We start from the raw sequence: 12,940 nt of genomic DNA on the forward strand, positions 1-12,940 counted from the left end.
GTTTCACAAAAATATGGCTGAAAATAGACGAAACTCACCAGAATTGTGTTATTTGCATCATGGATGTAAAAATAGTCAGGAGTATGTGTTTGTTTAGTTTTTAAATACATTACTGTTTTTTACGCCATGTTTAATAACTCTTATGGTCAATGGTCAAGTCAGGCTCAAGAATATTAATTAAAACTTCAGTCAAACAGCTAGCTAATAACCATGATGAAACTTTATGAGGGGGTGGACCAAGTAAGTTACCAATTTCCCGCTATTAAATGTTGACAAATCCGAAATGATGAGCTTCATTGTCCTTAAATGGGAGATAGCTATCAGAAAATACAAAGGGCTATATGTATTCAATGTGGCAACTGCAGTGAGCTAAACTCTCCATGTAGCCTACTCTGGCTCTATGGGATGATTGTCTCAACAGGATGGTGACATGGTTACAACAAACATACAGTAACACATTACCCAAGGCTGTCATACACAACACCATCATAAAGCTACCTGACACTGTCATATGATGACCTGTCATGAGGACGTTATGAAAGTAAACTAGACTACATTTATATTCACCTCAATTTCCTTGCTTGAAAATTCAAATAAGTAGCTAGCCTAGAACCGAACTAAAAAGGTGGAACAATTTCAAGAAAGTTATATAGCCTAGTCTGCTTTAGGTGGCTCTTCATCAAATCGAGTGTGTGATTCATGCACTGTCTGGCATTTGTATTCTGTCTGTAGGCTGTTTACCTGTGCGTGGGGCTGGCACATTCCCTGTCGCTATTCATCCCCGAAACCGAATGGCTCCACAGATCTGCGCTCCTGCGCCGGGAGGTATTTCCGATTCCCGACCATATGCCGCGCGGCTGGTGTGTGCAAGAGCGGTTTGGAACACTATAGTCTCGATAATCAACGCACCTCTGACTAGACGGACTACCTTTCTCCGAGGGTGATTGTGTGTGCCTCTCGCTCTCACGGAACGGTGCGCAGGTCTAGCGGACTTTCCCTAATGCAGGTGTGGTCACCGCACTCAGAGGCGACGCCGGTTGGGAGGGGAGAGCGCATCCGTGGGCTACAGAGCAGCGCGCGACCTTTCGCTGAAGTCTCATGGGGAAAGCCCGAGCGCCAGCCTGGAATTATAAACACGTCTCATGAAGGGGGTGTGCGCCGTTGGGATAGCACGAAGGAAATAGACAAAATAGATTTTCCCCATACTTTTTAAAGCCTAGAGAATGATAGGCTTACCGTTTTTTCCATGTCCCATTATTATGGTGATAATAAGAAGGAATAGCCTACCCGTTGACTAACAGGTCCCGTAAAAAACGCACGCACATGCATTAATCAAAACACAGATCTGCTAGCCTACTGACAAGCCTATAACATATTTCATAAATATGGAGTAGACTGTTTTGCATACCCAACAATGTAAATTGTTCTTGTTAATTAATAGGTTGTCATTAAAAAATAATATCTGAATTTCTAGTCTGACACAATGCTTTGATTTGACCCTGCCAATAACACCTTCCATTCACTTTTGGAAATCCAAATGGGACTATCTCATTTGAAATATATATATTTAGGCTATATTAAAAATCTAATATGAATTGTTTTCCTTTTTATTTCCAAGTCGCTTAAAATTGGTTTGGAGGGAGGGGTTGGGGGTGGTGATGGTTATGAGTTGATTTGGAGGGAGGGTAGCTTGACGGTGGAGGGTGGTCTATAAGGGTGTATCTTCATCAGGACCTGGATCTCCTCCCTGAGCCTGTGGATCTCCAGGCGCTGCAGCTGAACGATACGGTCCCCCTCCTCCTCCTGGTTCAGATGGACCACCATGTTACTGGGGTTGGCCCTGGGAGATAGCAGCGCTGAGGACGGAGACAAGACAACAAGTCAGCTCACGGAACAGCTACTTTAGATATGGATAACTTCGAAATAGGAGTTTTCCCTAGTTTTCAAGTGACCTTACTAGGACAAAAAACATCTTAGCGATGAAACAGAGAACCTCAAGCACCTGTATGATAATATAAACTCCATGAAGTGAGGTGGTTTCCCCACATGGTAAAGGTTATCCTACAGACTCTTCACACAGTGGCTAGAAAAATGAATGCTCTACTTCAGAGAAGTTCAGGAAACTCTTTCCAATGAGTAGAAATCTGCAATCAGTTGTCTTTACTGTAAACCAGACAGATAAGAGAGAAACAGGTCACCTTTGAGAGTGTTGGTCTGCTTCTTGCCCTGCTTTCTCATCAGACTCTTGTAGTCGTGGACCTGGGAACGCACCAGACGCAACTCCTGTCTCAGATCATTTATCTCTCTGATCAGAGTTGCATTCTCCTGTAGCAATCAATGAATGAATCAATTAATCAATCAGTTAGTCACAGAATACCACAGAACAAACAGCCTATAGATTTGGGGTGTCTAATATATGTGAATGAAAGCGGTTCTGTTTTGTGGTCACTAATTCTATGATCATTGTGTGGGACACTCCAACAGTCCTTTATGAAAAGTCTTGTCTCTGTCACCTGCAGGATCTTGACGTTGTCAGCATGGTGGACCACGCCGTCTTTGGCCAGCTTCCTCTTCAGGGACGCCACGTTCCTCTCCAGGTGCTCCCTGTGCCGGGCGTACTCCCTCTGGATGTCTGTGTCCACACCAACTATATCCACCTGAGAGACATGAAGAGAAGCCATCTTTGATTCCAATGAATACACAGTAGCCAACTTACTTATCCATGACCAGTTGCATTCTTTAGCCTCTGGGTAAAGACTTGCTCAGGAATAACTTTTCTTAGACCAGCACTTTAGAAACAATTTAGCCATTATAACTTTACAAACCAATTCACTCTGCCAGCTTGCATGAAAGAGGATAAAAACAACTAACTAACTCTCTCTCTCTCTCTCTCTCTCTCTCTCTCTCTCTCTCTCTCTCTCTCTCTCTCTCTCTCTCTCTCTCTCTCTCTCTCTCTCTCTCTCTCTCTCTCTCTCTCTCTCTCTCTCTCTCTCTCTCTCTCTCTCTCTCTCTCTCTCTCTCTCTCTCTCTCTCTCTCTCTCTCTCTCTCTCTCTCTCTCTCTCTCTCTCTCTCTCTCTCTCTCTCTCTCTCTCTCTCTCTCTCTCTCTCTCTCTCTCTCTCTCTCACCACATCAGTCTTCTGTACATAGCGGTCGTAGAGGTCTCTTATGCTGTCCTTTAGCCTCTCAGGCTCCTGGATGAAGCCCACACAGTTATGGAGGTCCGTCCTGAACCTACGTACCAGGGCCTCCACATCCCTCACCTGGGGAGGAGGGGTTGGTCATACAAAGTTCAACAGATAAAAGTCAGACAAAGATAAAACCACAAATAGAAACACCTGCCATGCACTCAAATTAAAATGGTATCACTCTCCCTCTCTCTCACACACTACACACCTTCTGCAGTCCCTTGTGCATCTCCTTGTCGGTGGTGTGGAGTTTGAGCTTCAGCTCAGCGATGTCCAGTTCCTGTTGAGCGTTCTTCTTGTGGAAGGTATCCAGTTCCTGCTCCATCTACAGAGTACAGGAAGCCCATAGCATTGATCTCTATATCCTCCACTCCCTCCTCCCTCTCCCTCATTCAGCTGATCTATAGCACTCATATAAACCCTGATCCACTCCTATCTATATGGACACAGTGGTCATTTCCATTTAGATGAAGAGAGGGCTAAAAGTTGGCAGGCGGTTTAAATAAGTATCAATGATGACAAAAGTAGGAACTGATTTGTTTCAGTGAACATTCAATTCTCATTCTAATCAATGAGACATTTCAGTTAGCCTACTGTGGACAACTGCTGATAGAATACAAATACTATTTACAGTGAGGGAAAAAAGTATTTGATCCCCTGCTGATTTTGTACGTTTGCCCACTGACAAAGACATGATCAGTCTATAATTTTAATGGTAGGTTTATTTGAACAGTGAGAGACAGAATAACAACAAAACAATCCAGAAAAACACATGTCAACATTTTTATAAATTGAAATAAACCTACCATTAAAATTATAGACGGATCATTTCTTTGTCAGTGGGCAAACTTACAAAATCAGCAGGGGATCAAATACTTTTTTCCCTCACTGTATGTACCTACTCAAGAGACATTTCAGCGATGGTTTTCAACAAATTCAACAATGACAGGAGTGGGCGGATTTCCTCGTCCTTCTTGCCAGCCGTGATTTTGGGCAGCACCATGGTAAGAAATGTGACTGTTCCTGGTGCAAAAACAATGTCAAATCCCGGAGCTCGAGTAAATGATATTACTAAGCTGAATGTACTATGCTAGGACATGGACATCGATTCTATCGTAGTCCATGTGGGTTTGAATGACATTATGAAGGGCAGCTCTGAACAGTTGAAACTGGATTTCAAAGAGCTGATTGACTCTCTCCCAACACCTCCTTTGGCCGCCATTCCTTCCAGTTCTCTGCTGCCAATGACTGGAACGAATTGCAAAAATCTCTGAAGCTGGAGACTCTTATCTCCCTCACTAACTTTAAGCATCAGTTGTCAGAGCACCTTACCGATCACTGCACCTGTACACAGCCCATCTGAAATTAGCCCACCCAACTACCTCATCCCCATATTGTTATTTATTTTGCTCATTTGCACCCCAGTATCTCTATTTGCACATCATCTCTTGCACATCTATCATTCCAGTGTTCATACTAAATGTAATTATTTTGCACTATGGCCTATTTATTGCCTTACCTCCATAACTTGCTACATTTGCACATACTGTATATATATTTTCTGTTGTATTTTTGACTTTATGTTTTGTTTTACCCCATATGTAACTCTGTGTTGTTGTTTTTATCGCACTGCTTTGCTTTATCTTGGCCAGGTCGCAGTTGTAAATGAGAACTTGTTCTCAACTGGCTTACCTGGTTAAATAAAGGTGAAATAAAAAATAAAATAAAATAAAAAAGACACTAATAAAAGACCCATCATATCTGTGCCCTGTGCCCTCTCTGAATCATGGCATTGAACGCTTTAGCAGGATTATTTCTCTTCACAACTGGCTACGTGATTATTGCAGCTCAATGGGTGTAACTTTTGTGAACAATTTCAATACCTTTTGGAAAGAAAACACGTTTTATAAGGAGGATGGGATCCACCCAAATCATTTGGGTTCCTGGATCCTTTCACAGCATTATAAGGCTGTGTTGAGACAATGACTTATCAATGACCCAAGCCCAGCTCAGTCAATCCTTACTATTGTGTCGCTGAGTCATCATAAGCTTTAGCAAATTTACATTATACCATGGGCATTGGTAGACACAATGTAAGTAACCTAATGTATGTCCCTATAACTGCCCTGAATGCCTCTGCTGATCCTACAGCTATTGTTCGCAGCAATCATGTGCCTATGAACCAGATTTAAGCTGTTAGCACTGATGCAGTGTGCCCTAGTAGGAAGTCCACTGTGTGCAGCTCACCCTGCACTAACATAAATAACATGAGAATATCTACTTCTGCTAAGCTTCCCAGTAAAGCAATGAAAACAAGCAAGCATCCCAGAAAAGTGCTCAAAATAGCCCACGTTAACATATGTAGCTTAAGAAACAAGGTTCATGAAATCAATAACTTGCTAGTAACAGATGACATTCATATTCTGACTATCTCTGAAACTCACTTAGACACTACCTTTGATGATACATTGGTAGCAATACAAGGTTATAACATTTACAGAAAATACAGAAATGCCAGTGGTGGAGGTGTTGCTGTTTATATTCACAACCACATTCCTGTAAAGATTAGAGAGGATCTCATGTTAAATACAGTTGAAGTAATATGGCTACAGGTTCATCTGCCTCACCTAAAGCCCATTCTTGTGGGAAGATGCTATAGACCACCAAGTGCTAACAGTCAGTATCTGGATAACATGTGTGAAATGCTTGATAATGTATGTGATATCAACAGAGAGGTATATTTTCTGGGTGATTTAAATATTGACTGGCTTTCATCAAGCTGCCCACTCAAGAAAAAGCTTAAAACTGTAACCAGTGCCTGCAACCTGATTCAGGTTATCAGTCAACCTACCAGGGTAGTTACAAACAGCACAGGAATTAAATCATCAACATGTATTTACTCACATCTTTACTAATGCTGCAGAAATGTGCTTGAAAGCAGTATCCAGATCCATCGGATGTAGTGATCACAATATAGTAGCCATATCTAGGAAAACCAAAGTTCCAAAGTCTGGGCATAATATAGTGTATAAGAGGTCATACAATACGTTTTGTAGTGATTCCTATGTTGTTGATGTAAAGAATATTTGTTGGTCCGTGGTGTGTATGAAATTGTTTATTCCAGTTACTAATAAGCATGCACCCATTCAGAAAATGACTGTAAAAACTGTTAAATCCCCGTGGATTGATGAGGAATTGAAAGATTGTGTGGTTGAGAGGGATGAGGCAAAAGGAATGGCAAATAAGTCTGGCTGCACAACCGATTGGCAAACATTCTGCAAATTGAGAAATCATGTGACTAAACTGAATAAAAAGAAGAAGAAACTACACTATGAAACAAAGATAAATGACATAAAGATTGATAGTAAAAAGCTTTGGAGCACCTTCAATGAAATGTTGGGAAAAAGGCAAACTCAGCTCTATCATTCATTGAATCAGATGGCTCATTCATTACAAAACCAACTGATATTGACAACTACTTTAATGATTTGGCATTGGCAAGATTAGCAAACTTAGGCATGACATGCCAGCAACAAACGCTGACACTACACATCCAAGTATACCTGACCAAATTATGAAAGACAATCATTTTAATTTTGAATTTTGAGTGTGGAAGAGGTGAAACAATTATTGTTGTCTATCAACAATGACAAGCCACCAGGGTCTGACAACTTGGATGGAAAATTACTGAGGATAATAGCGGATGATATTGCCACTCCTATTTGCCATATCTTCAATTTAAGCCTACTAGAAAGTGTGGGCCCTCAGGCCTGGAGGGAAGCAAAAGTCATTCCACTACCTAAGAATAGTAAAGCCCCCTTTACTGGCTCAAATAGCCAACCAATCAGCCTATTACCAACCCTTAGTAAAGTTTTGGAAAAAATTGTGTTTGACCTGCTACAATGCCATTTTACAGTAAACAAATTGACAACAGACTTTCAGCACGCTTATAGGGAAGGACATTCAACAAGCACAGCACTTACACAAATGACTGATGATTCGCTGAGAGAAATTGATGATAAAAAGATTGTGGGGGCTGTTTTGTTAGACTTCAGTATGGCTTATGACATTATCGATCATAGTTTGCTGCTGGAAAAACGTATGTGTTATGGCTTTACACCCCCTGCTATATTGTGAATAAAGAGTTACCTGTCTAACAGAACACAGAGGGTGTTCTTTAATGGAAGCCTCTCCATTATAATCCATGTAGAATCAGGAATTCCCCAGGGCAGATGTTTAGGCCCCTTACTTTTTTCAATCTTTACTAACGACATGCCACTGGCTTTGAGTAAAGCCAGTGTGTCTATGTATGCTGATGACTCAACACTAGACACGTCAGCTACTACAGCGACTGAAATTACTGAAACATTTAACAAAGAACTGCAGTTAGTTTCAGAAAGGGTGGCAAGGAATAAGTTAGTCCTAAATATTTAAAAAACTAAAAGCATTGTATTTGGGACAAATCATTCACTAAACCCTAAACCTCAACTAAATCATGTGGAAATTGAGCAAGTTGAGGTGACTAAACTGCTTGGAGTAACCCTGGATTGTAAACTGTCATGGTCAAAACATATTGATACAACAGTAGCTAAAATGAGGAGAAGTCTGTCCTTCTACCTTCTTAACAGCACTATCAACAAGGCAGGTCCTACAGGCTCTAGTTTTGTAGCACCTGGACTACTGTTCAGTCGTGTGGTCAGGTGCCACAAAGAGGGAATTAAGAAAATTGCAATTGGCTCAGAACAGGGAAGCACGGCTGGCCCTTGAATATACACAGCGAGCAAACATTAATAATATGCATGTCAATCTCTCCTGACTCAAAGTGGAGGAGAGATTGACTTCATCACTACTTGTATTTGTGAGAGGTATTGACATATTGAAAGCACCGAGCTGTCTGTTTAAATGACTAGCACACAGCTCAGACACCCATACATACCCCACAAGACATGCCACCAGAGGTCTCTTCACAGTCCTCAAGTCCAGAACAGACTATGGGAGGCACACAGTACTACATAGAGCCATGACTACACGGAACTACAGGTAATTGATGCAAGCAGTAGAATCAGATTTAAAAAACAGATACAAATACACCTTATGGAACAGCAGGGACTGTGACGCAATACAAAGATAGGCGCAGACACATGCATACACACACATGATAACATATGCACTATACACACACGTACACATTGATTTTGTGTTGTAGATATGTGGTAGTGGAGTAGGGGCCTGATGGCACACACTTAGTGTATTGTGAAATCTGTTATGAATGTATTGTAATGTTTTTAAAATCGTATCAGCCTTAATTTAGCCAGACCCCAGGAAGAGTAGCTGCTGCCTTGGCAGCAGCTAATGGGGATCCATAATAAATACAAATACAAATACAGTTAACCTGTTAAAGAACTGATACAGGAGGAGGAAGAGGAGCCATCTTGTTTTACCTCATGGGTCTGCTCCTTCATCTCCTTGATTTCGTTCTCTCTGGGCTCGATCTGTTTCTTCAGTTCTTTGATCTTGTAGTCCAGAACAAACTTAAACTTCTCCAGCTCCTGGTTCTTCTTTTTCAGGTCGTATATGCATTTCTCCTACACAGGGATAAAGGACAAGACAAGACAAACAGGCCTCAGATCAGATCATGGATGCATTTCTCTTACACAGGCACAAGACCTTAGCCTGCTGGTCCCCGATCTGTTGTGCTGTCTTGCCAACTCATATGGTCTTTGTCACGCAACAACCATAGGAGTTGGCAAGACAGCAGAAACAGGCCTCAGATCTGCTTCAAGTTTAATTTTACACTGAATGACTAGACAATCATTTAACTGCCATGTAATAACTCATAGAATATAACAAGCCATGAAGCAATGTTGCCACGCAACAGGTTGTTAGATTGTTTAAATACGCCATGAAATCAACCCATTCTCTTGATAGTCTTTGGCTTGCGTTATTTTTACATTTCAATTACATTCATAATCCTCTTCCAACATTGATATCCCATGAAATTAAATGTAAAATGTAACTTCCATAGTTCCACAATACAAGTGAACCAAATCTAATGTTTAAGCTTAACTTCTCGGAGGCATCTTTAATGTTCAAATGTATCATCGTTAGAGACGGCGGGCGTTAGAACAACAGTTGCCACGGCTACGCTGCTGAGTGTGAATCTTTATTCATGAAGAGGAAGGATAGGAGGATGGATCTGTGTTTGAACTGAACTGGGGGCTCCTCTTTTGATGTGGGACCATTTTATTAGAATTTACTCTCTGTCCAATTAGCTATTTGAAAGCGTTTAATCTTGAATGCGGGTGAATGTGTGTGTGAGTGTAGGGGGGGGGTAATCTTTTCATAGACAGCATCTGTGACATTTACACATTAAAGACAGTAATCAATTAGGGGCTCTATTCAATCTGTATCGCTGAAGCGTTACATATAGCACGCTAGAAATGTAAAGGTAATTTCCTATTGAGCCGATATCTGCAGCGTTTACCGTGTATGCAGTCTCCGCTGACGCGGGAACATTGCCTTTAAATTTCAATAACGCTGTAACGCTGAATTTCCAGTGTCCCAGTGTCTCAGTGTCCCAGTGTCCCAGTGTCTCAGTGTCCCAGTGTCCCAGTGTCTCAGTGTCCCAGTGTCTCAGTGTCCCAGTGTCTCAGTGTCCCAGTGTCCCAGTGTCTCAGTGTCCCAGTGTCCCAGTGTCTCAGTGTCCCAGTGTCCCAGTGTCTCAGTGTCCCAGTGTCCCAGTGTCCCAGTGTCTCAGTGTCCCAGTGTCCCAGTGTCCCAGTGTCTCAGTGTTCCAGTGTCCCAGTGTTTCAGTGTCCCAGTGTCTCAGTGTCCCAGTGTCTCAGTGTCCCAGTGTCCCAGTGTCTCAGTGTCCCAGTGTCTCAGTGTCTCAGTGTCCCAGTGTCTCAGTGTCCCAGTGTCCCAGTGTCTCGCACATCAATTGCGCTAACAGCAGCATTCTTTGTTCATGCTTTGTTTATGCAGGGACACAACATGTAACCTTATGGAGAAAAAAAAGAGAGAGGTGGATAGTTATTAAAAAATATATTTTACCCTTATTTTACCAGGTAAGTTGAGTGAGAACACATTCTCATTTACAGCAACAACCTGGGGAATAGCTACAGGGGAGAGGAGGGAGGAGGAATGAGCCAACTGGAAGCTGGGGATGATTAGGTGGCCATGATGGTATCCATCATTTTAGCCAGGACACTGGGGTTAACACCCCTACTCTTATGATAAGTGCCATGGGATCTTTCGTGACCACAGAGAGTCAAGACACCTGTTTAACGTCCCATCCGAAAGACGGCACCTTACGCAGGGCAATGTCCCCATCACTGCCCTGGGGCATTGGGATATATATATATATATTTTTTGACCAGAGGAAAGAGTGCCTCCACTTCCAGCAGCATATGGTCTCCCATCCAGGACCAACCCTGATTAGCTTCAGAGGCAAGCCAGCAGTGGGATGCAGGGTGGTATGCGTACATGAGTTTGTGTTCGCAGAGCAGGTGTCTGAGACGGTGGCCTGCTCCACCACATGCTGATGCAGTGTGATTATTAATTATTGGACCTTCACACTCAAGGCTCAGTGCTGTGCTGCACTGCTCTGGGAAGGGGAGGAGTCTCACAGTCTCAAAGTCACCTTGTCTGGTGTGATGCATGGGACTGGGACTGGGACTCAGGATAATGGATGTATGGGGGAGAACAACGTTTATGGACAATCTATAATAGCGTATGAGTTGATTGTGTTCGATTATGAGAGAAGAAAATTTGAACAGTCAACTACAATCATAAACAGTAGAGGTCCATCAATAAAATTGACTTTTTTCCTTCCTTCCATGTTTCTGCATACCTTGGAGGCAAACCTATCATTCCTGCCTGGCTCCTTTTGGAACAAACCTAACCCTCTCCTTGCCATGGCACCTGGCTGTACCCCCTCAGCCCCTGCACCCCTCACCCCAGCAGCAACCCTCTCACCTTATCCTGGATGGTCTCATCCCTCTCCTGGATCTCTTTCTTCAGGGCCAGGATGTCTTTCTCCAGACACTTCTGATGTGCCAGTAGCTTCTGTTGCTCTGACTTCATCTTCTCTTTCTCCACGCTCCTGTCATCTATATTCTTCTGCAGGCTGCTGAACTGTGTGTGTGTGTGTGTGTGTGTGTGTGTGTGTGTGTGTGTGTGTTATGAGGGAGGGAGGGAGGGAAGACAGGGGGGAGACGTGGCAGGGAGAGAAGGAAAAGGTTGTCATCAGTCACCATCTTCATAACTCATTGTGACTTAAACAATGTTCATATGCTTTATAGCTTCCCATAACACATAATAAAGCCTCCACATGCAGTACGATATTGGACAGTAAAAACAGCATGACCTGATCTAGGGAGAAAGGGAAGGAGACCAAAAAAATCGGAGAAGACAAGAAAAGACAGCCGACAGACAGACAGACAGCCGACAGACAGACAGACAGACAGACAGACAGACAGACAGACAGCCGACAGACAGACAGACAGACAGACAGCCGACAGACAGACAGACAGACAGACAGACAGACAGACAGACAGACAGACAGCCAGACAGACAGCCAGACAGCCGACAGACAGACAGACAGACAGACAGACAGACAGACAGACAGACAGACAGACAGACAGACAGACAGACAGCCGACAGACAGACAGACAGACAGACAGACAGACAGACAGACAGACAACAGACAGACAGCCGACAGACAGACAGACAGACAGACAGACAGACAGACAGACAGACAGACAGACAGACAGACAGACAGACAGACAGAATGGGGTGAGGTATATAGGACAGCAGAATCTACACACAGCAGCAGGATCTGACTCAACATCATCCCTGTGACATTGAGTGAGAAAGCGGAGGGAGCGCATTAGGGCCTAACTATGGACACATGGATAGGCCCTGCTCGCCGTCAGCAGGCCGTATGCTGCGTCTGATTGACTGTAACTATGATCTACCACTGCAGCCTGGGAGGTGTGATGAGAAGGCAGACAGGCAGGGTCTAGGTGGGAGAGGGTTGGGTAGGGTCTGTGTGAAGGATGGAGTTGGAGGGAGACTAGCGGGGAATCTTGATTCCCCCCCCGTCCCCCCTGTCCTCTCCCCCGTCCTCTCCCCCTCCGTCCTCTCCCCCTCCATCCTCTCCACCCCGTCCTCCCCCCGTCCTCTCCACCCCGTCCTCTCCCCCCTGTCCTCTCCCTTCCGTCCTCTCCTCTCTGTCCTCTCCCCACTTCCATCTCAAAATGTCTGAGGAAAGTGAGGAGAGCATTGGAGAACATCTGAGGAGAGGAACCTCTGATCTTCTCCTCCAACGCTCTCCTCGTATCCATCTTATGTTCTGAGAAGAAGGCCGGGAAAGGACAAAAGGAACCAAGGAAACTTTTGAGCGAGCTTGGGATGGTGGAGGGAGGAGTGGGGGTGAGAAGATCATGTCTCTACCTTCTTCTTCATGATGCCGGTGTCTCCCTTCAGGCGCATGTTGGTCTCCCTCTCGTCCTTCAGCCATCTCTCATAGCGGATCCTGATGTCCTGGATTTCCCTGTCTCCATCCTCCTCCATCTGCTTCCTGCTCTCCTCAAACTCCCTCCCCTGGATACGAGACTCCTCCTGACACTACAGAGGGAAGGATGGGGAGGGAGAGGGGGAGGAGGGAGAGGGGTGGGGAGAGAGAGGGGTGGGGAGGGAGAGGGGAGGAGAAAGAGGGGAGGAGGGAGGGGTGGGGAGGAAGAGGGAGAG

General features: G+C 44.0%; 1 protein-coding gene across 1 annotated transcript in view; it reads right to left on the reverse strand.

Annotated features, from left to right (window-relative positions):
* Window positions 1-1,304: 1,304 nt before the first annotated feature.
* Window positions 1,305-12,940, reverse strand: part of LOC121534054 (cilia- and flagella-associated protein 57-like) — a 36,595-nt gene continuing 24,959 nt past the window's right edge. The window contains 8 exon segments of the mRNA XM_045205447.1: window positions 1,305-1,856; window positions 2,199-2,325; window positions 2,514-2,657; window positions 3,128-3,262; window positions 3,396-3,512; window positions 8,629-8,772; window positions 11,165-11,323; window positions 12,644-12,817. Coding sequence (XP_045061382.1) covers window positions 1,663-1,856; window positions 2,199-2,325; window positions 2,514-2,657; window positions 3,128-3,262; window positions 3,396-3,512; window positions 8,629-8,772; window positions 11,165-11,323; window positions 12,644-12,817 — 1,194 coding nt within the window. The 3' untranslated portion in view covers window positions 1,305-1,662.

This window comes from Coregonus clupeaformis, chromosome 20 (genome assembly GCF_020615455.1).
Source record: "Coregonus clupeaformis isolate EN_2021a chromosome 20, ASM2061545v1, whole genome shotgun sequence".
Taxonomy (NCBI): domain Eukaryota; kingdom Metazoa; phylum Chordata; class Actinopteri; order Salmoniformes; family Salmonidae; genus Coregonus; species Coregonus clupeaformis.